The 27,916-nt window shown below is 43.0% G+C and overlaps 1 protein-coding gene across 2 annotated transcripts in view; it reads right to left on the reverse strand.

Moving 5' to 3' along the window:
* Positions 1 to 27,916, reverse strand: part of IGBP1 (immunoglobulin binding protein 1) — a 60,889-nt gene that overhangs the window by 16,299 nt on the left and 16,674 nt on the right. Inside the window, exons 2-4 of one of the 2 annotated variants that reach the window (XM_077889366.1) lie at positions 10,249 to 10,490; positions 9,595 to 9,888; positions 732 to 927 (exon numbers count right to left, since the gene is read on the reverse strand). In XM_077889366.1, coding sequence (XP_077745492.1) covers positions 732 to 927; positions 9,595 to 9,888; positions 10,249 to 10,490 — 732 coding nt within the window. The remainder of the gene's footprint in view (positions 1 to 731; positions 928 to 9,594; positions 9,889 to 10,248; positions 10,491 to 27,916) is intronic. The other variant, XM_077889367.1, reaches the window with a different exon arrangement.

Genomic DNA, 27,916 nt, shown 5'->3' on the forward strand with positions numbered 1-27,916 from the left:
CTTCTGTATCTCATACTTGGAGGATCTAAGAATGTGAGAGTGCATCATTGTGTAAGATTAAATTCTGATTCCTCTCCCAACCTAAATACTCAATCTTTCCTTTTATCTTCTTTCTACTGTTTTCTCACTCTCCTCCAGTGTCACTCTTCTTCTCCATTCCTATCCCATTCCTCTTCTCCTTTATCAAAGTCAAGGACAAATTTTAAAGGCTCACGTTCCTGTGCATTCCTTCAACAATTATTACTTCCCACAGCCAAAACCAATTTTTTAAAGGTTTGATTTATTTGACAGGGAGAGTGAGAGAGACCACGAGCCTGTGGGGAGAGGCAGAGGTAGAAGCAGGCACCCCACTGAACAGGGAGTCTGCCACAAGGCTTGGTCCCAGGACCCTGGGATCATGACCTGAGCCGAAGGCAGGCTCTTAACCGACTGAGCCACCCAGGCACCCCCAGCCAAAACCAATTTTTACTTCTAAGAAGTCTCCTTCCCTGTGGCATGTCACGAAATTATACATGGCTAGAAGTGTGTTACAGGTGAGAAAGCACTGGGGAGCACTACTGTAAGCTAGAGAGAAGGCTACCCTGATGAACCTTCAGCCTTCCTCCACTAATCTTAACAAGAACAATGATTTTATGGAGACTTAAAAGGATTTTATTTTGATTACTCTCCTGTAGGACATTCAAATCTCTGATAGTAGCTCTTTGAGCTATTTAAGCAGTGACCAGGCTTACCTCTTTTGAGGAGTCTTTTTCTCTCAGGATCTTTATCTCCTGGTCAATGCTCTCAATCTCTTCTAAGCTGATACCAATCCACCTTCGAAGGTGAAGAAGGTAATATTCACGAACACGCTCATCATCTGCTTGACCACTTTCCACAGCAGATTTCAGTGCAGACAACCTATGCTCCACCTCCTTCTTCTGCTTGTATCTGTTCCACAGAAAAGCATTACCCATGAACTTAAAAATAAAGAGGTATTCCTTCAAAGAAGGCCACATTAAGAGTTTACCTTTGCAAGTGACCAGGCAGTAAGTAAGCCGGTGTCCACTTTGGCAAAATTCACCCAGAATTCACCACCAAGGCTGCAAGTCCTCAAGATTGCCAAGACAAGGTAGGGATCAGTAGGGGCTGAGAAATAAATTCTAAAGCCAGAAAAATACAGAAGTAACCTGATCTGAGCAACCCCTCTCTCCTCATCTTTAGAGATGGAAGTCCCTCAGTAATTTTATTACATTAATCCTTACTAAGTTGGATACTTAGTATCACACAATGTCCATTTGGGACCTGCCACTTCAAAGAGTCACATATTCTTAGGGGTTGTTTACCTGCCACTGACACAGGAATTCCTTGGGAAATAGCCTAAAAAAATTGGTCATTTCTTCTTCAGGGCAAAATAATCTTAGCTCTTCTGGGTCATCCTTCTACTAAGGGCATCATATTGTTTGAACCAAGGAAACACTCTCTTTTATTTTTCTCAAGTACAAGGTGCTATACTCAGTGCTTTTTGTCTATACAATCACATTTTAAAAGTAAACTTTACACCCAATATGGGACTTAAACGCATAACCCTGCGATCAAGAGACAGAGGCTCTACTGACTGAGCTGCCCCTTGAAGACTCAAAGCCATCCTGCCTGCCTTTTTCAGGATGTATTCTAATACGTCATCTATCATTCATTTGCCAAGTATTTACTGAGTACCTATTGTGTGGCAGGCACTATTCTCAGTGCTGGACACACAGCAGTGGATACAAGAAAGTCCTTGCTCTCCTGAAGCTCTCGTTCTAGTGGAAGCAGACAAAAGAACAGAGATGATGAGTTGGGTGGTGGTAAGTGCCATGAAGAAGCAAAAAGCAAAGTAAAGTGGACAGAATGATGGTACAAAAGTAGAAGTGCTATTATATACAAGGTGATCAGGAGGAGGTGACATTGGAGCAAAGACTTCAATAAGGAAACAAGCCATGCTAATATTTGCAAGAGGTTCTATGAGGTAACAAATATGATGATCCTGGAGTGGAAGAAAGCTTGGTTTGAAGTGTTTGAGAAATAGAAAGTAGGCCAGTGTGGCTGGCATAGAGTGAAGAAGAATGATAGTGAAATGAAGTGAGAGAGCCAGGGCTACAACTTGTAGAACCCTGTAGGCAGTAAGACCCCAAATATCAAATGCCATGATATTTTGAGACAGGAAAGCCACTGGATGCTTTTGAATAGAATACATGACATGAATAGAGTGACATGAAAACTTTTTTTATATGGGCCACTCTGGCTGTTGTGTGGAATGCAGACTATGGGAGGAGGAGGGGAGAGGCAAGGATGGAAGCACGGAAATCAACTGATATAGTGCTACAAACTAGATGAGACAGTGACTTGAAATATGGAGGTGGGGAGATCTGCATGTATTTAAAATATAAAAGATTTACTGGGTGTAAGGGCTTGAGGGGGAGAGGGAGAGGGCAAAGGCGAGAGAAGTCAAGGAAAAGTTCCATGATTTCCAAGAAAAGTCTTTTGATATATCTATGACTGGAACCCCACTCTAGATCTCCAGAATCAGATGCTCCTCTGCAGGTGTTCACCCAAATCTAGAGTTCTTAACCTGAGGTGCATGGATACAGTTTAGGGGGAGATGGGTCATGAATTCCCCGGAATTTTATGCAGAATTTTACTTTTTTTTTTTTTTTTGGCCTGGAAGAGGTCTGTAGTTTTCATCAGATTATCAACAAGGTCCATGACCCATGTAAAGTCAAGAACCACTGCTCTGGAGACATTCTTTTATTATGTAGACTTTTTAGGTTCTTTTGCTCCTTTTACCCAACAAGTGGAGTAATTTATATAATGTTTCAAATAACTGTCACACAGCATCATCATCAGTAGCCTCTGAGCAAAATACCACAAAGGTAAACTACTAGTTCATGAATGCTATTACAGATATTACTTGAGAACGTTTAATTCTGGTCCCACTCCTACCCCCACCCTCTTTCTTGGATGTACCTACAACAGGAAAAAACCTACCAGAGCCTTAGAATGTATATAATCCAGAGTAAATTCTGGGTCAGTCTACTGATCCTCTGAATAAGGTTCGTGTGCTTCCTTTCCCATTCTCTGCAAGCTCACGGTCTAACTGCACTCAAAGGCTTCTTCATTTCCTTCCTTCTGTGACTTCTCTCCTGTCATCTTTGAAACTTTAGCTCCTCCACTCCTGCTTTTTTTTAGGGCAGTGTTTTTTAAACCTTTTCGTCCTAGCAAAAGAACCCTTTCTTCTTAGGAGAGCTTATTTGGAAATCCAGTAAGTAGCAGATAAAAATCCACTTTAGTTAATCAGAGGACGGTTCCTAACATACCCTCTACTCATGCCCAGGCACTGTGTGGTGGATTCTTAGAGCTCCAAGAAACAGATTGAAAACCACTGTCCTAGACCTTTTATCACGGTTCTAGATTTCCCATGGTGAGCCATTACATGGAAACACTGCCTACCGCCTTAGAATGCCTGTCACCCTTCTGACTCTGGACAACTCTCCCCATTCCCTTTTGCTGTTCTCAGGCTGCTGTAGAGAGCTAACAAATTATAGATTTGTGTCACATGAATCAACAACAAATTCAGATGATCGAACTCTGCCTGAGTGGTCATCCTTGCTCAGCTACCCTCTTGTTCATCATTTGTGGACTCCATGCCACCATCAGTCACCAGATAGCCAGCCAATGTAGAATTCAATTTCCCTCTTGACCTTAAAATCTCTGTACTTTCATCTTTCCTCACCTTTAAGGAGCTAACGTTGTTTTTACCAGGGTGATGTCTTTACCATTCCACTTTTGCTATCAATCCTGTTCCCTACCCAGATTTTCCCAGGCCTCAGTCTAACAATCATCCTGTCATCAGCAATTTTTTTTTCACTCTACTGGTGCCCTTCCCTCTCCTAGAGAACATCTTCCCTCAATCTATGTTCTCTCCTTTCAAATGACCACTCTTCTCTTTTCTGTGCTATAGTGGAGCGAACTGGGAACTTGAAGACCTGAGTTTAAATCCTAGCCTGGACACTTAGGAGGTGTGTTATCTATGGACAAGTAAATTCTCTTATCCCATTTCCTTAGCTCTAAAATGGAGGTAACAAGATCTGCTTCCTGGGGTTAAGAGGATCAAATGCAACAATACACACGAAAGTACTTCATTAGCAGCGAGAGAATACAGATGCCGAGAGAATACAGATGCCGTTAGGGGACAATCTATTAAGTGGAGGAAATTGGATTGGCCACTCCAGGTCCATCTGACTCCAAAGTTCAGGCTTTATGTGTAACACCATACTGCTTCCATTTTTCTGATGACCACTCTATCCGCTCTCCCAAGATATTTCAAGTACCTACTTATTGGGTTGGGCCCCAAGGATACAATGATACAATTAGGATACTAAAGATGCAGTGAGTGGAAGTCTCTGACCTTTAGGAGTTTCAAATCTAGAGAATGATAGTTACACTGTGATAAGTAACAGAAACGAAGTGCTACAGTATCTGGGAGGGGGCTTGACAGGGAGAAGTTTCAGAGTACATAACATTTGCTCTCTCTCTTCCCCAGGCTTCTATAAGCACTTCTATCTATACCTTGCTGGGTATTTTACCTCTGATTCCTCTTTCTTCTCCCTTAACTTGCCCCAAGATTTTATGCTAGGCTTTTCTTCTGTTTTTCCCTGGTAAACTATCCATATCCACCAAAGCTCCTAAATTTTTTCACACTAGTCACCAGCCTCCTAAGTTTTAGTCACATTTCCACCTGCCTATGGACATGGCTACCCAGTTGTCACTTCAGAATCGAAGTTCAGTTAGGTCAAACACTAGACTCATTACTTACCCAACTTCTACTTCTTTATTTCTGTCACAAGAATGGAGGTGCAGTTTATCAACCAGACTCACACTCTCATAAATGAGAATCAGAGTAGAGAGAGGGTATGTGAAGAAAGGAGTTTTGAGAGAGGATATGTTATACCATTTAGGTATGTTTTATGTAGGATGTTATCAGTATGTACAGTGGGGAGGACTTATAGAAAATAAACAAGGATCTCAACAATGTATTTTCTAATCATATAAACGCTTCTTGCAAAATAATACTTTTGACAGCTGTCACTTCATTTTCCTCTCCTCTTTCCAGCTGAAGTACTATTGTAACATGTTAATTTGTCTTTCTGCCTCTCCCTTCCCTTTCAGTATTCTATATACATCGCTTCTTTCCACAGACCTCCGACCACAGTAGTCTTAGCTTCTGCTGAACTATTCTGTGTTCCCTATATACACCTCAAACTACCCTGCTGTGGGCTTTTGCTCATGTTGTTCCTCCTGCTTGTCAACAATACATGTTTCTTAAGCATCTCCTATATGCTAGGCCCTGTGCTAGGCATACCACGGTAAACAAAGAAACAGCTCCAGCCCTCAAGGAGTATACATTCTACTAGAGTTCAAAGACAAAGCCCAGGAAGACAGAAAAATGAAGAGCATTTCGTGCAAAGAGAACATGTACAAAGACTATAGAGGGGAGGAGCCGGGTCTGTGCAAAGAACTAAAAGAGGGCGATTATGGTTGGAGTCTAGTGAACGAGGGAAGACTGAAGAGAAGCAGGTGCCAGATTGCGCAGGTCCTTGCAGTTAGTGTTTTAGCTATTCCAGCTGAAGTGCCAGCAGCCTACGCTGAGGTATGACAGTGGAGATCCAGAGAAACAGGACCTAAGATTCATCTTGTAGCTAGAATTGGCAGGCCTTGCTGGTGGACTGGATGTGGAGAATCAGAAGGGAAGAACTGAGGCTAACTCCTAGCTTCTGGCTTAAACACCTAGGCAAATTGTAGTGCTACTCACTAAGATGGTGAAGACCACGGTGTGGGGGCACATCAGGGGTTAAATAACTAAGGGTTCAATTTAGGTCATGTTAAGTTTGAGATGTCTGTGAAACATCCATGTAGGGTGTTGGAAGTAGCAGTCTGAAGGTCAGGAAAGGTCTGAGCTAGTGATTTAAATGTGGGATCCATTATAATATAATATAATAGTGTTCCCTTTATGTGTTCCCTTTATCCAGTCCACCAGCAAGGCCTGCCAATTCTAGCTACAAGATGAATCTTAGGTCCTGTTTCTCTGGATCTCCACTGTCATACCTCAGCGTAGGCTGCTGGCACTTCACCTGGATTAACTATTATTTTGTCCGGCAGACATTTAAAAAAATGTTCAAAGACAAAGCTTCCTAGCCAAAGAAATGCAAATAAAAACAATGACATACCTTATTTGGTTTTCCCAATTGGATTTTCTAAGTGTTAACATCTAAGACCAGTGCAAAGGGACATATTCTAAGACTTTGTTATTGTTATATCAACAGTCTTAAAATATTCAAATGCTTTGATCTAATTACTGGTCCTTCTGGGGATCTAGCCTAAGAAAACAGTGACAGATGCAGTTAAAGATGTCTGTTCATACTACTACTTAGAAGAGCAAAAACAAAAAAACCCCGAACCTGTATATAGTCTAAGTATTTGATGTTAAAAGATTAAATAACTATGGTACAACTATGGGATGGAACCATTAAATACCATGGTTTCAAAAGGCATGAGGAAATGCTCACAATACAATGTTAGGTTTGAAAAGGATTAAAAAAAAAAACTATATATACAGTATTACTCCAAATTTATTAACTAAAATATCTGGAAGGAAATACATCAGGAAGTTAACAAAGATCTCTGAGTGCTAGGATTAAGCCCTTTTTAATTTTAAAAATATTATTTTTCCAACTTTCCACAATGAGTATTATTACTTTTATATTCAGGAAAATCTGTAATTTCTGTTTTCAAGCACAATTCAAGGCTCATCTCAAATGTTATTACATACTGAAACCTCATCCTCATCCCTCCAACCAGATGTGCTTACTTCCTGGTCTTTCTTCTCTACCACCCTGTATATCTCTATGGCATTTACAGGCCTTTTTTGGATGTACTATAATTATTTGGATACCAAACTTACTGTTCGAAACTTTCTGTTATATGCCAATGGGTTGCCCTTATCTTCTGACAAAAGACAGGATGCTGAATTCCAGTTCCTAGCAGTCTATCCTACTCCCTCAAAAATTATTCACTGTCACAAACTAACCCTGAACCATACTTTCTTATTCTTTATAGACCATATCATCCAAAATTACATGATTTACTAGCTTATTGTCTGTCTCCTCCACCAAAATAAAAGCTTCACGAGGGCATGGATATCATCTGGTTCTCCATTACTTAGAATAGTTTCTGGCACAAAAGAAAAGGCCAATACATATTTGCCAAATGAAGGAATCAATTTTCAGCTCTTTAGCCCAGACCTCTCCTGTGAGCTACACACTACCGGATACCTCTACCTGGATGACTCCTAGAACACCTTAAATGCAACACGGCTCAATACTGAATTCATACATTCTCCTATCCCCTGATGTGTTCTTCCTCCTCTATTCCCCATCTTAAGGAGTTCTGCAAGCCATCCACCTATGACAAACATCCCTTGTTGCTTCCATACCCCACCTTCCAGAACCAACTGATCAGCAGGTTTTCTGAAGGGTCGACCCTTGTAAATAAATACATCCCTCTTATCTCTTTTGCCATTGCTGTAGTGATGCCTCATCACTTGTGACCTAACTCTGCTACACTGCTTCCTAACTGCTGCCGGTGTGTGCTAGTTAAAATGCAAATATGAGGGGAGCCTGGGTGGCTCAGTCAGTTAAGTGTCTGCCTTCGGCTCAGGTCATGATCTCAGGGTCCTGGGATGGAGCCCCACATTGGGTTCCCTGCTCAGTGGGGAGTCTGCTTCTCCCTCTGCCCCTACCCCCTGCTCATGTGCGCTCTCTTTCAGATAAGTAAAATCTTAAAATAAAAATAAAAATGCAGGGCAGTCCCGGTGGTGCAGCGGTTTAGCGCCGCCTGCAGTTAGGGGTGTGATCCTGGAGACCCAGGATCGAGTCCCACGTCGGGCTCCCTGCATGGAGCCTGCTTCTCCCTCTGCCTCATTCTCTCTATCGCTCATGAATAAATAAATAAAAATTTTTAAAAAATGCAAACATGACCATGCTACTCTTTTAAAAACCCCAAAAATCTCTAGTGGATCCCAGTCACCAACCAAAATTTAGGTTCTTTAGGATGGCCTACTAGTAAGTAACATCTACAGAATATTAACTACGTGCCAGATACTATGCTGTTTTTGTGTGGTCTATCTTATTTTTCTTAATCCTACAAGACAGGTACCCTTATTACTTGCACATAATTTCACACATGAGGAATCCTGAGGCTCAGAAAGGTTAAATACGTCACCCAAATTATAACGGCTTGTAAGTGAAGCTGGGGCTCAAACCCAGGTCTCTGACACCACAATCTGTTCTCAGCTACAAAGATATAACAATAGCTAACTTTGAGTACTTACTGCATCCGCCACTGTGCTAAGTGCTTTTAATGTATTAATCCTTTAATCTTCAAAACCAGTTTATGAAGAAAGATCCATTATTATCCAATTTTACAGCTGGGGAAATTAAGGCACCAAGAGATTAAGCAACTTACTCAAAGTGAGATTGATTAAATGGTGGAACTGGGATTCAAATCCCTCCCCAAGTTCTTAGCAGCAGGGCTGTTCCTTTACCTTCCTCACACCCCAAGCTCTCTTTGGTCTGGACCCCACAACGTTCTTCAGCATCGTTCCTTCCATTTCTCCACCTGCCTACATGTTCTAGCATTATCTAATTGCTTACAGTTGTTCCCTATCCACACACCCCGCCCTAGCACTGTAATCTTAATATCTTTAATATCTCTGTAGCTTTATTAACGCTATTACCTCTGCTGGCTAATGCACTTCTCTCCTTGTCCTCTAGATAACATTCCTATTCATCCTTAAACAATTCATCACAGGAGTTACCTCTTCCAGGAAGCCTTCTCCTCTCTCCTACTCTCTCTTTGATTAGGTGCCCCTCCTGTCTGCTCTCACAGTACCTGTGCATTTCTCTATCATATCATTTTTTATGGCTACTTTGCTTTTCCTCACCAGAGTATAGGTGGAGACTACCCATACTCATACAAACACCCATACTCAGTTTCTAGCTCCAGTGCCTGGAGTAGCTCCTAGACACTGAGCACTCATTAAATGTTTTTTAAAACTGCGAGTAAACAACTTGTTCAAGGTTACACAACAAAGCTGTGCTAGGATTAAGATCAGCTGAGGATGTTACACACCTGATCCATTACTCTTTGAGAACTTCTCACTCAGTGGATCATCAGTGGATTATTGCTACAAGACGCTGTGCCCTTCAGAGAGATCTACCCCATTGTACATATGAATAATGTTATGCTGTGATGTGGGAAAAGACTGGGAGATGCTATGCTAAACTAGATTCTACTGCCGGGAACCACAAGGTAGCAGGGGCTTGATGGTTAGGTATGACCATCTTATCAAAAGCAGAGGTGTCTTGAAATACTCAGGAGGGTTGACTCTCACCAGGGCCTAATGCTCAATATGAACCAAGAGTGACAGATACCACTGTTGCCCTCACCACCCCCAAAAAACATGCACCACCCCCAAAGCACTGCCACTGGGCAGTCCTCAAGGTACAGCTATTGACCCACCTCTCTATTTTAGCCTGTCTTTGAGATGCCATAGCAACGAGGCTGGGATAGGCCATGGAGGAACTAGCAGTGTTATTATCAGTTGAGTTGTTCTTGGTTTTGGGCAGCTCAAACTCTGCCACATGATAGTACTGGCACTGAGTTAGGTAGTTTAAAAAGTGTTCTCGAGCCCACTCCAAATGATCTAGACGCTTGCTGGGGTTGACTTGTTTCATGGTGAGCGCTCCTTGAAATGCTGGCACCATCAGGTACTTCAGGTCAGTGGAAGCAATCTCTTCCAAATCTTCATTTCGGCTGGAAAGAGCAAAGAGGAGGCTGTGAAGCCTGGACGGGCATTCACACTGTAGCCCTTGCTTCCAGGGGGAGGAGAGGGCTGCGGTGGGTGTGTGGCGGGAGAAGGCAGGAGGAATTAAAGTAGCTGACCACTCACACCCAATGCTTATGCAAACAGCCAACTTAGGGAGCAGAGTCGTGGGATATCAACTATCTCCAAGTCAGGTGGAGAATAAACGATCTACATAAGATCGCAGTGGGAGGTAGGAATAAACGGTTCCTAGGCCTTTTAAAGGATCTCCTCCACCCAGGCTCAATGGTTCCACCCTTGGTAACCATTATTACCTCCGTCCTCAGACGTTATTACCCTGTCCCCCATACCTGAACAAGTCGAGCTGCGATAACATTTCGGCAGCCTTCTTAAGGAGGTCTAGTCCCTTGGACACCTTATCCTGGATTATGCGGGAACCGGTGGGTTCAGTCGCTACTTCCACTTCGTCTAGAAGCTGCTTGCTGGTTTCGAACAGCTCGGGGAGCCGCGGTAGCAGTATCTCGTCTTCGGCTGTTGCCATCTTGGGAGAGGGAGGAACGCGGAAGACCTCACTTCCGGGGTCAAAGGCAAACTTGGGAAAAAAGAACTCGGTGAGCGCAAACGAAACCGGAAGGAGGGCCGTATTGGTCCAGTCGCTCTATTGTTACCAAAGGGTCAAAGAACTTCCGGAAGCCGTCGATCGCCGACCCTGGCAACTGTTTCCATAGATTCATTTTTGCATGCGGCTGCCTATCACAAGTAGTAAGCATCTGCTAAAAGCAAGCAAACTAACAAGCACAGCACCGGCTGCTGTTTTGCGGGTCGCTGACGCCAGGCTGGGAAGTTCCGTGGGCTCTGAGCTTAGCCCTGGCGTGACCAGGCGGAATTCAGAGCGAGCTGCGGGAGCCGGCCAGGAGCGCGCCTTACCTCTCGAGGCGCTCCCCTGGTTGAGGGGCCGGGGCAGCCAGAGATCCGGCAGCAACGCCGCTCCCCGGCTTCGGTCGTCTGCGCGTGCAAATGCCAGTGGCGCCCCCCTCCGGCTTCCGTCCATCCAGCAGCCGCGAGAGCCCCAGGCTTCTCCCAGCCAATCCTCGCCCGTCCTCTTCACGTCATCCCTCCCACACACACGCACACCCCCTGGTAACCTGCAATTCTAGTCACTCCATAGCCAGCTTCCTCTCAAAAGTTACTTATTTTGTGAGACCTTCCTTGAGCCCCCTTACCCCGCCAAGCCACTGAAACTTTTTACTTTCTGTAGATCTCTGTCAGAACACCTACGACAGTGTGTTACAGCTAGTGATTTCCCAAGCTATCTCCCTTACCAGAATGAGTCTAATTAATTCTTACACCCCTGCGGCTAACCTAGTGCCTGGGTCTTATCTAGTGCTCAGTGTCCTAAACATGGAAAAATAATTGTTCGGTTGGGACTCAGCCCAAACGTGTAGGGCTGCGCTGTTCAGTAGGATAGCTCTAGCCATATGGGACTATTGAGACCTTGAATGTGGCTGTTTTGAGGTGAGATATGCTGGAAATGTAAAATATCCAATTTCGAACACATCACGGAAAAAAGAGCATCAATTATCTCAATTTGTAGACTGACATGTTAAAATGTTAATATTTTGTATATGTTGGGTTAAAGATACTCAAATTAATTTCAGTTGTGGCTTTTCACTTTACCATGCCCACTAGAAAACTTAAAATTACATATTGAGTTCATATTATATTTCTACTGGACAGTACTGATGTAAAAATAGAATTTCAGGACTTTGACAAAAGGGGTGTCATTGCTTTGAATGGATCAATATAAATATATATGGATTACTTCCAGACACGCCCCCAAATTGTCCTCGGGGGTTTAAATTGAGCAGAATACACACTGCTTAACTTGGAAAATAAGCTTTTTAAACTAAATATATTTTAAACTAATTATAGTTGAGAAAAAAAAGTTCACGTAAAAACAACTAGAGGGCAATATAGGACAGTACAGAACCAGGGGATCTGTTGTATTGCATAGGCTGTTGGGAAACTAAGCAATGACAAGTCATTCCATGCTAAGAGTACTTCAGAAAGCTTCTCAGACATGATATGCAGTCAGAGAATTTCAAAGCTGGAAAGAGACCTCAAAAAGCAGAGGAAAAAACAGACCAGAAAGGGTAAGCGACTTGCCCAACCAGTTGTGACAAAGCCAGTGGCTTCTAAGGACCCATAAATCTTCTAATAAACCTCACCTGGCAATCCCTCAGCTTTAGAAGCTGAGGAAGAAAGGTGGCTCTGATGAATTACCTATTTGATTTGTCTGGCACCTCTAATTACTCTAGTAAACTGAACTTTCCAGGTCAGTCTCAGCCAGGAATACAAAGAAGAAAGATAGTACTTGGGGAGACTTGGAAACTCAGTAATTGTGAGACTAAGGATAATCAGTTTCCATGCAGTTGCTGTTACCTAAGAGAAAAACAAATATATGCAGAATTTGAATTTGCTCCTCAACTTTGTATGCCCCTTTTCTTATTTATTTATTTATTTATTTATTTATTTATTTATTTATTTATTTATTTTTGTATGCCCCCCCTTTTTTTTTATTGGTGTTCAACTTACTAACATACAGAATAACCCCCAGTGCCCGTCACCCATTCACTCCCACCCCCCGCCCTCCTCCCCTTCCAACACCCCTAGTTCGTTTCCCAGAGTTAGCAGTCTTTACGTTCTGTCTCCCTTTCTGATATTTCCCACACATTTCTTCCCCCTTCCCTTATATTCCCTTTCACTATTATTTATATTCCCCAAATGAATGAGAACATATAATGTTTGTCCTTCTCCGACTGGCTTACTTCACTCAGCATAATACCCTCCAGTTCCATCCACGTTGAAGCAAATGGTGGGTATTTGTCATTTCTAATAGCTGAGTAATATTCCATTGTATACATAAACCACATCTTCTTTATCCATTCATCTTTCGTTGGACACCGAGGCTCCTTCCACAGTTTGGCTATCGTGGCCATTGCTGCTAGAAACATCGGGGTGCAGGTGTCCCGGCGTTTCATTGCATCTGTATCTTTGGGGTAAATCCCCAGCAGTGCAATTGCTGGGTCGTAGTGTATGCCCCTTTTCTATGGCTTTCAAAATGACAGTCTTTATGGGAGTTGCCAATTGACGTCAGAGTGCATATTTAAATTGTCATGTTAAGTATTGTGTCATATCTTATTTTGAGATAACAGCTTAAAAAGTGGTTAGAAAAAAAGGTAGTAATAAAAATGAATTGCTTACTGTGTTTCTGTGTATAAACACGTTATCATTAAAAGCCATTTAAAAAAAAAATCCTACTTTAGGGAAGCCAGAAGATCCCTTGGAAATCATGCAAACATAATGGTACTTAAACTTTTTGTAATAGCAGAATTCATTTTCCAAACCAGATTTGAGAGGGGCCCATAATTTCTAAAACAGCTGCTGTGTTTTAAAGTGGATACACAGAGGCCTGACAACTCAGCCTCTGGCCCACCTCTTCTCCCAACCTGCTCAGTGGTGCCAAAGGCACCAACGTACCTCTGAGGGATTCAAGGGGCTCTAAATAACACAGTATAAAAAATACTAATCTAGCACAGCCCCCTCATTTTGCAGATAAAGAACCTGAGACACTGAGAAGTCAGGTGACTTGCCCAAGGTCACACAGCTAAGATGATTAACTAAGCAACAGTATAAAGAGTGAGTTGGGATGAGGCGAAACTAGAGTTCAGGAGAACAGTGGAAAGCATTTTAAGTAACCTATACATGACTGTAGAACTGAGATGACTGCATGTATTTTCTGGTGTGACTCCCTGATGTTCATTGGTCATGTGTGGATCTTAATACAGATTTGTGATCTTGGAAAACCAATTGTGTGATTGATGAGAGAAACATTAAAGTAGACCTTTCCCTGCCTGTCTGAATTGATGTGCTTGGCATCTTAGATCTTCTTTAGTCTGCTTTAGAGATCAGCTGCTGTTTTGTCCCAAGCGAGTAATACCCTACAGATATTTGGATCTGAAATGCCAGCAACTGATTAATACTCTACAGATATTTGGACCTGAAATGCCAGCAACAGCACTAAATGAGATCAACTTGTGTTAGAGGGTAAAGCCAAGAGCAGGCTATAACTTGCCAAAAATTATTTGGGGAATCATTAGTTTATCCTTAGGGTTCAAACTATCTTCACCAAATATTTTTTTTAAGTAATCTCTGTGCCCAACATCGGGCTCGAATTCACAACCTCAAGATCAAGAGTTGAGTGCTCTACTGACTGAGCCAGCCAGGCACCCCTCACCAAGAATTTTTGAGATCTGAATTTGTCTAACTAGTGGCAAGTTTATTAAGCTGGGGGAGGAGTGGGGTCACATAGGGAACCATGGGAAGTGAACCTTTCTCTGATGCTCGAGGGCTACTGGGGATTCACTTAGACCCACTGAAATATTTTCACTGTTCTTCCATGTACCACCTCAATTCATCTCTCATATCACTTGCATGTCCCCATACTTTGGGAAAGGCTGGACAATTATACAATAGTCCCTTTCAGAGCTACTGTGGAGCTCAGTTAAGACCCTGTTGTCTTTGTTGACCTCACTACCTGCTACGGAGGGACTCAACGTTAAAAGAATCATGTGCCATAATAATAATGCATAACCTTCTCTGAGTGCTCACTTCTTCCAGGTGACTATGCAAAGTACTCTACATGCATTTTCTCAATGAATCCCTCACAACTTCCAGGAGAAATAGATGTTGTTACAACCTTGTTTTACAGAAGAGGAAACTGTGGCTCAGAGAAGCTAAAGTAACTGGCCCCTGGTATTGGCTTATACTGGGATTTGAACCCAGCTCATTGAATTTAGATCCAATTCTAGAGCTCAAGCTCTTAATCACTACACTATACTACAGAAGAGGGGGTAGTTTATAGACCCTGGTGGAGAACAAAAGAGGACACGAACATGTAAACGGTCTGTGTTAAGAGCAAAAGGAAATAAGATTGAATCAGTAAGCTGGTCCATGTTATGGAAAACATATAGTCAGCCAGGGGAGTGTAGATTTGGCAAAAACTATAGGGAGACATCTGGTTCAATTAAGTATTTATTGTGTGTATTTTAGTGGGCCAGCCACTGTGTTAGCTGCTGTGATACACATATGCATAGTCTTTGCTCCTAAGGCTCTAACAGCTAAGGTGAAGGAGAGAGAGATAACAAATGATTTCAGTGTAATGTGGTAAATGCTGTTATAGCGACACACGGAGGGTGTGATGGAAAACCCCCAGGAAGGGAGCCTAGCCAGAAGGTTCATAGAAGGACTCCTCAAAGGAGATAATGCTGAAACTGAGTCTTGAGTGGTGACAGCATGTGGGGGGAGCCTGAACCATTTTCCTATGATTGGAACTTACAGTCAAAAGCAACAACAGGTAGGTGATTTATTCATTCATACTTTATTTACTGAATGCCTGCTAAATGCAAGACACTGTTCTTAGGCACTGGAATGAACAAGGCAAACAAACCCTCTGCACTCATGGATCATGAAAGGCAAGCAGGGGCTACTGCATGCTCATTTGTATAACACTAATTTTGAAAGAACTAAAATAAAGTGTCAACTGAACTCCACAGTAGCTCTGAAAGGGACTATAGTAGATATAGTTGTCCAGCCTTTCCCAAAGTATGGGGGCATGCAGGTGATATGAGAGATGACTTGAGGTGGTACATAGAAGAACAGTGAAAATATTTCAATAGGTCTAAGTGAATCCCCAGTAGCCCTCTAGCATCAGAGAGAGGTTCACTTCCTGAGGTTCCCTAGGTGACTCAATTCCTCCCCCATCTGTCACCATGGAAATGAGAGGCTTCATTTCTCTGATTCTCTTACTTCCACTCCTAAGTGAGCCTCAGAAAGCTCCCTCCCCATCTCTGTGGAAAGAATTACATGCTCCTCAACCTTTCTGCCAAATCATATCCCGCTTCTCAGGCTGTTACCATAGAAACTAAAAGTTTCATCCCCCTTCCCCAGTCATCTCCATGGTGACCCTCAGCCCTACCCCCAGGATAGTACCAGGATCAATCTCTACTAAAGGTCTAGAACTCAGGGAAGGCTGGAATGTGGGGGCGACTCCTTGCTGTGGCCGCAGTCTTTGTCTCTGTCTTTCCTGGCTTTGAAGGCATGGTGACCCCTCTCTCAAAAAGAGAGGTTTAGTTTCCTAAACCTACAGTTTATAGAGTACCAATTATGTGCCAGGCACTGGGCTAAGTACTGGAACTCACCACCAGCCATTTTGCAGAGCTTAAGGAAGAGATGTTCACAGAGATGAAGGCACTTTGCCTGTTGCTCCCACTGAGCCCCTTATCATCCTCACTGAAACTGGGAACCAAAAGGATTTTTATTTCCATCATTCTCTTTTGCTATATGGCCTTGGACAAGTAGCTTCCTATCTCCGAGACTTATTTTTCCCACCTGTAAAATAAGAATATTGGGCTCATTGTCATCTTGGATATCCCCCTTATTAATGTCAGATCATAGTAGCTCTGATCTTCTCATTGATTTCTTAGGTATGAATGCTGGTCAATCTTGTGGGTGTTCTTGTCGTTTTTAAACTGGCATAGTGGAGGTCCTCAAACTTTTCTGATAAAATACTCCAAGGTTTTGTTTAGAATCTTTCAAGGTCTCTTCTAGGGTTTTTTTGTTTTGAAATTTCTATTTTGAAGTAATTCATAGGAAGTTGTAGGGCATCCTTCATCCCACCTCTGCCAATGCTGGCATCTTGTATAACTGTAGTACAGTATCAAAACCAGTCAACTGACATAGAGACAATCCACAGAGCCTATTTAGATTTCACCAGTTTTACATGAACTAATTGTGTGTGTGTTTTGTGCAGTTTTGTCACATGTGGAGGTTCACGTATCACAGCCCCAGAAAAGGTACCTCAGTCATCACAAGGATTCCTTGTGTAGCCCTTTTATAACTACACTTGGTTACTTGCCTCCCCTCATCTCTAGCAGCCACATATCTGTTTTCCATCTCTAGAACTTCCAGAATGCTATACAAATAGAATTATATAGTACATAGCCTTTTTGAATTGGCTTTTTTCACTTAGCATAATTCCCTGGGGATTCATCCAAGTTGCTGCCCGTTCATTCCTTTTCATTGCTGAGTAGTATTCCAGAGATGTACAGTTTGTTTGACCATTCACTTGGTGAAGGACATCTTGGTTGTTTCCAGTTTTGGGCTAAACAAAGCTGCTGTGAATGTTGATTTGTGTGTGTGTGTGTGTGTGTGTGTGAGAGAGAGAGAGAGAGAATAAAAGATTTCTTTCAAAGAGCAGAAGTTTTGAATTTTGACAAGGTTCAATTTATCAGTTTTTCTTTTTATGAATTGTGCTTTTAGTGTCAAGCCTAAAAATTCTTTGCCTGGCGCCAGGTCCCAAATATGTTCTCGTATTTTTTCCTGAGAGTTTTTAAATTTTATGTTTTACATTTAAGTCATACCTTTGAAGTCATCCATAAATGATCCATTTTGTGTTCTATTTTGTATAAGATAGGACGTTTAGGTCAAGGTTTCTTTTTTTGCCTATGGTTGTCCAATTGCCCCAACAGCATTTTGTTGGAAAGACTATTCTTCCTGTACTCAATTTTTATATCTTTGTCAAAACTCACTTGGGCATATTTGTATGGGGCTATTTCTGGGATCTCATTCCTTTTTTTTTTTTTTTTTTTTTTTTTTTTTTTTTTTTTTTTTTTTTTTTTGCTCCTGTTACCTTCATTCTTTTTTTTTTTTTTTTTTTTTTTTTTTTTTTTTTTTTTATTGGTGTTCAATTTACTAACATACAGAATAACACCCAGTGCCCGTCACCCATTCACTCCCACCCCCCGCCCTCCTCCCCTTCTACCACCCCTAGTTCGTTTCCCAGAGTTAGCAGTCTTTATGTTCTGTCTCCCTTTCTGATATTTCCCACACATTTCTTCTCCCTTCCCTTATTTTCCCTTTCACTATTATTTATATTCCCCAAATGAATGAGAACATATAATGTTTGTCCTTCTCCGACTGACTTACTTCACTCAGCATAATACCCTCCAGTTCCATCCACGTTGAAGCAAATGGTGGGTATTTGTCATTTCTAATAGCTGAGTAATATTCCATTGTATACATAAACCACATCTTCTTTATCCATTCATCTTTCGTTGGACACCGAGGCTCCTTCCACAGTTTGGCTATCGTGGCCATTGCTGCTAGAAACATCGGGGTGCAGGTGTCCCAGCGTTTCATTGCATTTGTATCTTTGGGGTAAATCCCCAACAGTGCAATTGCTGGGTCGTAGGGCAGGTATATTTTTAACTGTTTGAGGAACCTCCACACAGTTTTCCACAGTGGCTGCACCAGTTCACATTCCCACCAACAGTGTAAGAGGGTTCCCTTTTCTCCACATCCTCTCCAACATTTGTTGTTTCCTGCCTTGTTAATTTTTCCCATTCTCACTGGTGTGAGGTGGTATCTCATTGTGGTTTTGATTTGTATTTCCCTGATGGCAAGTGATGCAGAGCATTTTCTCATGTGCATGTTGGCCATGTCTATGTCTTCTTCTGTGAGATTTCTGTTCATGTCTTTTGCCCATTTCATGATTGGATTGTTTGTTTCTTTGGTGTTGAGTTTAATAAGTTCTTTATAGATCTTGGAAACTAGCCCTTTATCTGATATGTCATTTGCAAATATCTTCTCCCATTCTGTAGGTTGTCTTTGAGTTTTGTTGACTGTATCCTTTGCTGTGCAAAAGCTTCTTATCTTGATGAAGTCCCAATAGTTCATTTTTGCTTTTGTTTCTTTTGCCTTCGTGGATGTATCTTGCAAGAAGTTACTATGGCCGAGTTCAAAAAGGGTGTTGCCTGTGTTCTTCTCTAGGATTTTGATGGAATCTTGTCTCACATTTAGATCTTTCATCCATTTTGAGTTTATCTTTGTGTATGGTGAAAGAGAGTGGTCTAGTTTCATTCTTCTGCATGTGGATGTCCAATTTTCCCAGCACCATTTATTGAAGAGACTGTCTTTCTTCCAATGGATAGTCTTTCCTCCTTTATCGAATATTAGTTGCCCATAAAGTTCAGGGTCCACTTCTGGATTCTCTATTCTGTTCCACTGATCTATGTGTCTGTTTTTGTGCCAGTACCACACTGTCTTGATGACCACAGCTTTGTAGTACAACCTGAAATCTGGCATTGTGATGCCCCCAGATATGGTTTTCTTTTTTAAAATTCCCCTGGCTATTCGGGGTCTTTTCTGATTCCACACAAATCTTAAAATAATTTGTTCTAACTCTCTGAAGAAAGTCCATGGTATTTTGATAGGGATTGCATTAAACGTGTATATTGCCCTGGGTAACATTGACATTTTCACAATATTAATTCTGCCAATCCATGAGCATGGAATATTTTTCCATCTCTTTGTGTCTTCCTCAATTTCTTTCAGAAGTGTTCTATAGTTTTGAGGGTATAGATCCTTTACATCTTTGGTGAGGTTTATTCCTAGGTATCTTATGCTTTTGGGTGCAATTGTAAATGGGATTGACTCCTTAATTTCTCTTTCTTCAGTCTCATTGTTAGTGTATAGAAATGCCACTGACTTCTGGGCATTGATTTTGTATCCTGCCACACTACCGAATTGCTGTATGAGTTCTAGCAATCTTGGGGTGGAGACTTTTGGGTTTTCTATGTAGAGTATCATGTCATCGGCGAAGAGGGAGAGTTTGACTTCTTCTTTGCCAATTTGAATGCCTTTAATGTCTTTTTGTTGTCTGATTGCTGAGGCTAGGACTTCCAGTACTATGTTGAATAGCAGTGGTGAGAGTGGACATCCCTGTCTTGTTCCTGATCTTAGGGGAAAGGCTCCCAGTGCTTCCCCATTGAGAATGATATTTGCTGTGGGCTTTTCATAGATGGCTTTTAAGATGTCGAGGAATGTTCCCTCTATCCCTACACTCTGAAGAGTTTTGATCAGGAATGGATGCTGTATTTTGTCAAATGCTTTCTCTGCATCCAATGAGAGGATCATATGGTTCTTGGTTTTTCTCTTGCTGATATGATGAATCACATTGATTGTTTTACGGGTGTTGAACCAGCCTTGTGTCCCAGGGATAAATCCTACTTGGTCATGGTGAATAATTTTCTTAATGTACTGTTGGATCCTATTGGCCAGTATCTTGTTGAGAATTTTTGCATCCATGTTCATCAGGGATATTGGTCTGTAATTCTCCTTTTTGGCGGGGTCTTTGTCTGGCTTTGGAATTAAGGTGATGCTGGCTTCATAGAACGAATTTGGAAGTACTCCATCTCTTTCTATCTTTCCAAACAGCTTTAGGAGAATAGGTATGATTTCTTCTTTAAACGTTTGATAAAATTCTCCTGGGAAGCCATCTGGCCCTGGACTCTTGTGTCTTGGGAGGTTTTTGATGACTGCTTCAATTTCCTCCCTGGTTATTGGCCTGTTCAGGTTTTCTATTTCTTCCTGTTCCAGTTTTGGTAGTTTGTGGCTTTCCAGGAATGCGTCCATTTCTTCTAGATTGCCTAATTTATTGGCGTATAGCTGTTCATAATATGTTTTTAAAATCGTTTGTATTTCCTTGGTGTTGGTAGTGATCTCTCCTTTCTCATTCATGATTTTATTAATTTGAGTCTTCTCTCTCTTCTTTTTAATAAGGCTGGCTAATGGTTTATCTATCTTATTAATTCTTTCAAAGAACCAACTCCTGGTTCTGTTGATCTGTTCCACAGTTCTTCTGGTCTCGATTTCGTTGAGTTCTGCTCGAATCTTTATTAGCTCCCTTCTTCTCTTGGGTGTAGGATCTATTTGCTGTTTTTTCTCTAGCTCCTTTATGTGTAAGGTTAGCTTTTGTATTTGAGTTCTTTCCAGTTTTTGAATGGATGCTTGTATTGCGATGTATTTCCCCCTTAGGACTGCTTTTGCTGCATCCCAAAGATTTTGAACGGTTGTATCTTCATTCTCATTAGTTTCCATGAATCTTTTTAATTCTTCCTTAATTTCCTGGTTGACCCTTTTATCTTTTAGCAGGATGGTCCTTAACCTCCATGTGTTTGAGGTCCTTCCAAACTTCTTGTTGTGATTTAGTTCTAATTTCAAGGCATTATGGTCCGAGAATATGCAGGGGACAATCCCAATCTTTTGGTATCGGTTCAGACCCGATTTGTGACCCAATATGTGGTCTATTCTGGAGAAAGTTCCATGTGCGCTTGAGAAGAATGTGTATTCAGTTGAGTTTGGATGTAAAGTTCTGTAGATATCTGTGAAATCCATCTGGTCCAGTGTATCATTTAAAGCTCTCGTTTCTTTGGAGATGTTTTGCTTAGAAGACCTATCGAGTATAGAGAGAGCTAGATTGAAGTCACCAAGTATAAGTGTATTATTATCTAAGTATTTCTTCACTTTGGTTAATAATTTATTTATATATTTGGCAGCTCCCACATTTGGAGCATATATATTGAGGATTGTTAAGTCCTCTTGTTGAATAGATCCTTTAAGTATGATATAGTGTCCCTCTTCATCTCTCACTACAGTCTTTGGGGTAAATTTTAGTTTATCTGATATAAGGATGGCTACCCCTGCTTTCTTTTGAGGACCATTCGAATGGTAAATGGTTCTCCAACCTTTTATTTTCAGGCTGTAGGTGTCCTTCTGTCTAAAATGAGTCTCTTGTAGACAGCAAATAGATGGGTCCTGCTTTTTTATCCAGTCTGAAACCCTGCGCCTTTTGATGGGGTCATTAAGCCCGTTCACATTCAGAGTTACTATTGAGAGATATGAGTTTAGTGTCATCATGATATCTATTCAGTCTTTGTTTTTGTGGACTGTTCCACTGAACTTCTTCTTAAAGGGGAATTTTAAGAGGCCCCGTTAAAATTTCTTGCAGAGCTGGTTTGGAGGTCACATATTCTTTTAGTTGCTGCCTGTCTTGGAAGCTCTTTATCTCTCCTTCCATTTTGAATGAGAGCCTTGCTGGATAAAGTATTCTTGGTTGCATGTTCTTTTCATTTAGGACCCTGAATATATCCTGCCAGCCCTTTCTGGCCTGCCAGGTCTCTGTGGAGAGGTCTGCTGTTACCCTAATACTCCTCCCCATAAAAGTCAGGGATTTCTTGTCTCTTGCTGCTTTAAGGATCTTCTCCTTATCTTTGGAATTTGCAAGCTTCACAATTAAATGTCGAGGTGTTGAACGGTTTTTATTGATTTTAGGGGGGGATCTCTCTATTTCCTGGATCTGAATGCCTGTTTCCCTTCCCAGATTAGGGAAGTTTTCAGCTAGAATTTGTTCAAATACATATTCTGGCCCTCTGTCCCTTTCGGCGCCCTCGGGAACCCCAATTAAACGTAGGTTTTTCTTCCTCAGGCTGTCGTTTATTTCCCTTAATCTATCTTCATGGTCTTTTAATTGTTTGTCTCTTTTTTCCTCAGTTTCCCTCTTTGCTGTCAACTTGTCTTCTAGGTCACTCACTCGTTCTTCCACCTCGTTAACCCTCGTCGTTAGGACTTCTAGTTTGGATTGCATCTCATTCAATTGGTTTTTAATTTCTGCCTGATTAGCTCTAAATTCTGCAGTCATGAAGTCTCTTGAGTCCTTTATACTTTTTTCTAGAGCCACCAGTAGCTGTATAATAGTGCTTCTGAATTGGCTTTCTGACATTGAATTGTAATCCAGATTTTGTAACTCTGTGGGAGAGAGGACTGTTTCTGATTCTTTCTTTTGAGGTGAGGTTTTCCTTCTAGTCATTTTGCTCAGTGCAGAGTGGCCAAAAGCAAGTTGTATTGGGAAAAAGAGAAAAAGAGAGGAGAGAAAGAAGGAAAGAAAAGAGAAAGAGAAAAAAAAAGGGAAGAAAAAGAAAAAAAAACGAAAAAAAAAAAAAAAAAAGAAAAAGAAAAAGAAAGGAGAAAAAAGGGGGTGGGGGAAGGAAACAAATCAAAAAGCAAAACAAAACAAAAACAAAAACAAACAAAAAAAGAACCACCGGGGAGTATCTTCTGATTCTGTGTTCTTTAAGTCCCTTGGCTTCTCCTGGAAGTTGTCCGTCTAGCTGGTGTTCTGGGGGAGGGGCCTGTTGTGCTGGTTTTCAGGTGTTAGCAGTTGGGGGAGCTGCTGTGCCCCTGCCTGGTGCAGGGCTCGGTGGGGGTTGTTTACCCCGTGAGGCCGCAGGAGGAACAGCCCCAGTGGCGGGGCAGCTCTGGAAACCTGGATTCAGCTCCGGCAGGAACTCCGTCTGCAGGGCCTGGAGGCTCCGGGGCGGGGCCGCTGATGTGCTCAGCTGGGGCAGGAGCGTCCTTGCTGTCCTGGGCCCTCCCGGCCTCTGCCTGTCCCGGGGGAGGCGGGATCCTGGGCTGTCCCGGCGCCCTGTGCTCCGGAGCCTGCGCTGGTGGATTCGCGCTCCCGGGCCGCGCAGCCCCCTCCGTGGAGCCGCCGCCCGAGCCCCTCCGAGCTGCTCCTGGAACCGCGCAGCCCCCTCCGCACGGAGCCTCTTCTTCTGCCCGAGCCCCTCCGAGCTGCTCCCGGGGCCCCGCAGCCCCCTCCGCGGAGCCGCCCCCGAGCCCCTTCAGCTGCTCCGGGTCCCGCCGGGTCCCGCCGTGCGCGCTGCAGCCCTTAGGGAGCTCGGCGCACTCTCCTGGGCGCGCAGTTGCTGTTACTGTCTCAGGGAAACCGAGGGCATCCCCGCCCTCCTGGGTCCTGCTCCAACTCCCTGCGAGCCCCTTTCCCCCGGGAAGGTTGGTGCAGCTCCTGCTCCTCCGGGACGGGGCTCTCCTGTCCTGGGGACACTCGCCCCAGCCTCAGCCCGGCTCCTCGCGGGGCCCCTCCCCCTTGGAGGCCTTTGTTCCTTTATTTCTTTTTCCCCGTCTTCCTACCTTGATAGAAGCGCGAACTCTTCTCACTGTAGCATTCCAGCTGGTCTCTCTTTAATTCTCAGGCCGAATTCATAGATTTTCAGGATAATTTGAAGGTTTTCTAGGTAGTTTGGTGGAGACAGGTGATTTGGAGACCCTACTCCTCCGCCATCTTGCTCCTCCCCCTGGGATCTCATTCCTGTTCTGGTCTATGTTCTATCTCAGTAGTACTGCATAGCACAGGCTTTTGAGACAGAATGCCTAGTGCCACCTGCCAGCTTGGGTGATACCAATGGCTTCCCATCTCACTCAGTATATAAAACAGCCCTTCAGAGCCTCACATGATCTTACCCCTGCCTACCTCTCTGTGCTCATCTCCTATCACTCTTCCCCCTTATTCACTCTGTTCTAGCCAGCCACACTGGCCTCCTGACTGCTTCTCAATCACATATGTTTGTTCCTACCTTAGTCTTTCCTGGGCTGTTTTCTTATCCTAGAATCCTCTTTCCACAGACAACCCCATGGTTAACTCCCTCACCTCCTTCAGGTCTTTTCTCAATTTTCACCTCAGTGTGGCTTTATTTAAAATGGCAAAGGTTCTGCTCACCCCTTGCCCGGCTTTTCCTCCATAGCATTCATCACCATCCACCATACCATGTCATCTACTTCCTCGTTTTTTGTCTCCCGCCACTAGAATAGGAGCACAGTGACAGCAGGCATTTTTGTTTGATTCACTGCAGTATTCCCAGCGCCTTGACTTGCCTGGTATAATACACATTTGTTGAATGAAGAAATGAGTGGAAAGATGGATGAATGAATGAGTGATTGAATGAATACTGTGAACCAGGGGCCAGCCCACTTGAGCCGCCTCTCAGCCCCTTGGCTTGGGCCAAGGCAGCACCCCAGCCCCATCCACTTGCCTCTTTAAGGCTGACCACCAGGTGGCAGTTGGAGCCTGAACTCTGGCCTCATTTGCTCTTCCTGATCCCCTCTCCCTGCCACCTGTCAGTCTTGCCCAGAACTGTTTGACCTTCTCTGTCTAGGCATGGCCAGGGGATATTGTGTGGGCTGTTGAAGTAAGCAGTGTCAGTACCTGAAGCTTTGTTATCTTTTTCTTCTTAGAAAGGTACTAGTTTCTGGGGTGCCTGGGTGACTCAGCTGGTTAGGTGTATGTCTCTTGATTTTGGCTCAGGTGATGATCTCAGGGTTGTGAGATCTGGACATGGAGCCTACTTAAGATTCTCTCTCCCTCTGCCCCTCCCCTCAAAAAAGGAGAAAGGTACTAATTTCTTTCCTGTCTTACCCTGCTTTCTGTCTCAGATGGAAGAAGTTAAGTTACAGATTCTGACCATTAGACTGCCCCAAGATCATTTCTGTAGCCTCTAGGACATCAGGGCACATGGACCCAAAGGAATTTCATCCCTGCTTCTACCCAGCAAGCCTCTCCTAATATTACTACAGCACTTGAAGGGGTTAAAACTAGTGACAGGGTTAAGCCTTTTAAGTCAGCCTGGGTTTGGATCTCCACTGTGCTGCTTATTGACCCTGTATCCTGGGTGATGTTGGGTAACTGACCTAGATTCCTCAAGCCTTGGTTTTCTTATTGTAAAATGGGGACAATAATGGCAATGTGAAGATTCAATGAGATAATGTATGTACAATGTTAGCAGAGTTCCTGATACAGAATAAACCTCAAGAGGAAAAAAATCAGGGGCTGGGGTGGGGATAAGTAAGACCAGACATGACAAGAACTGGCCAGAGAGGATGAGGAGGGTGCCACCTAGGTGACTAGGAGTCTAAAGCCAAGGAAAGGTAGAAGGTCAAGGAAGGTTTCAAAAGAGAGATGACATTTCAGCTGCAGCTTATAGGAAAGTCAAACTGCCAGAAAGCCAAGCTGGAAAGAGCATTCCAAGAAGAAAGAATGGTATATGCAAACAGAGAGGTGTGAAACAGCATGGGCATATTCCAATAACTGCAATTACTTAAGTATGACTGGAATGCAGGTTTCTTGTGGGGGAATAACAGGAAATAAGAACAGATAAGCAGGGGCCAGATCACAAAGGGCTTCACATGCCAGGTGAAGGAGGGAGGCTGCACTGATCTGCTGGGCAATGGGGAGTCATCAAAGAGCATAAAGCAAGGCAGTGGATGGCTATAATTGCTGGCTTAGCAGTCCAGCTGCTGTGAAGGAGGGCAGGTGAGAGCTGAGCCGGACTTCAATCAGAGAAGTTGTAGTGGAAATGGAGATGGAGACCAAGGGATAAAGTCCAGGGATTTTTTTCAGAGGGAGCAATCAGCAACTAAGTTTTTCTAAGAGCTCGCCTATAAAGGGAAGGAGAGCCAGGACCAGAGAAGGAAATCACAGTAGTTTTTGTGTTTCAATACAAGTGAGACCTGAGCTCTTCTATCCCCCAACAGGGTTTGGCACTAATGAATTGGGTGGATGGATGGAGGGCACCCAGCAGGATACCTGCCAAGTGGTAGAGGCAGGTACCTTTACCAGAGGTACCAGATCCAACCTGGCTACCATCCTCAGACTTTCATCTCTGAGCCAGGGTCCAATGATATAGGGGCTGAGAGGCTGGCCAATTTACTCAGAGCTTAGATTTCTCTTCCACTGAAGGGGTTTCCCTGTAATGACCCCATAGAACCGAGGAAAACATAGGTTGGTCAGGGAAGAGTTCACATGTTGTTCATTTCCTGGCACCTCAAGATCTTAGAAAAACCTGGCAACTCTCCTCTATTTCCTTTTCACTTTTGAAGGCCTTCATTCTCCTCCCCAACTTCTTTGCCTTATGTTTCCCCCAGGGAGAAGTTGCTTTTTTGGTTCCTTTTTTGGTTGGTTCTTGCTTTTTTCATCCTACATCAGCACTTCCTGCCTGGCACGGGCCTATTTAAAAGTACCCAAGGTCCAGCCAAGTTCATGGTCTGGAGAAAAACTGAAGGAGCCCAAAAGCAAGGCCCAACCAGACATCAGCCTGATCCTGGCCTTGCTGTTTCTGAAGCCTGTGGGTAGCAGCCCCACAGCACCTAACTTCCCCATGCTGGGGACTTTTGCCTTTCTGGTCGAGTCTGGGGTGAAAATATGGGAGTCTGTGGTGGATAGGAATGGGACAAAGGAATAGCTATAGATGAGTACTTTGTGTTAAGTGCTTTATAGATGTCATTGCATTTTATCTCCACAGCAAGTCTTTGAGAGAGGTATTAGTATCTTTATTTTACAGGTCAGGAAACTGAGACTCAGGGAAACTTCAGAATTTGCCTTATTAAGCTAGTTGATGGTAAAGCCAAGAATTGAACTCATTTGTTTTTACCTCAAAACTCATTTTTCCACGTTGAAGCAAATGGTGGGTATTTGTCATTTCTAATAACTGAGTAACATTCCATTGTATACATAGACCACATCTTCTTTATCCATTCATCCTTCAATGGACACTGAGGCTCCTTCCACAGATTGGCTATTGTGGACATTGCTCCTATAAACATCGGGGTGCAGGTGTCCTGCCGTTTCACTGCATCTGTATCTTTGGGGTAAATCCCCAGCAGTGCAATTGCTGGGTCATAGGCAGTTCTATTTTTAACTCTTTGAGGAACCTCCACACAGCTTTCCACAGTGGCTGTACCGGCTCACATTCCCACCAACAGTGTAAGAGGGTTCCCCTTTCTCCACATCCTCTCCAACATTTGTTGTTTCCTGTCTTGTTAATGTTCACCATTCTCACTGGTGTGAGGTGGTATCTCATTGTGGTTTGGATTTGTATTTCCCTGATGGCCAGTGATGCGGAGCATTTTCTCATGTGCTTGTTGGCCATGTGTATGTCTTCTTTGGTGAAACTTTTCTTCATGTTTTTTGCACATTTCATGATTGGATTGCTTGTTTCTTGGGTGTGGAGTTTAAGAAGTTCTTTATAGATCTTGGATACTAGCCCTTTATCTGATATGTCATTTGCAAATATCCTCTCCCATTCTGTAGGTTGTCTTTTAGTTTTGTTGACTGTTTCTTTTGCTGTGCCGAAGCTTTTTATCTTGACAAAGTCCCAATAATTCATTTTTGCTTTTGTTTCCCTTGCCTTCATAGATGTATTTTGCAAGAAGTTGCTGTGGCCAAGTTCAAAAAGGATGTTGCCCGTGTTCTCTTCTAGGATTTTGATG

This window comes from Canis aureus, chromosome X, assembly GCF_053574225.1.
Source record: "Canis aureus isolate CA01 chromosome X, VMU_Caureus_v.1.0, whole genome shotgun sequence".
Classification (NCBI taxonomy): domain Eukaryota; kingdom Metazoa; phylum Chordata; class Mammalia; order Carnivora; family Canidae; genus Canis; species Canis aureus.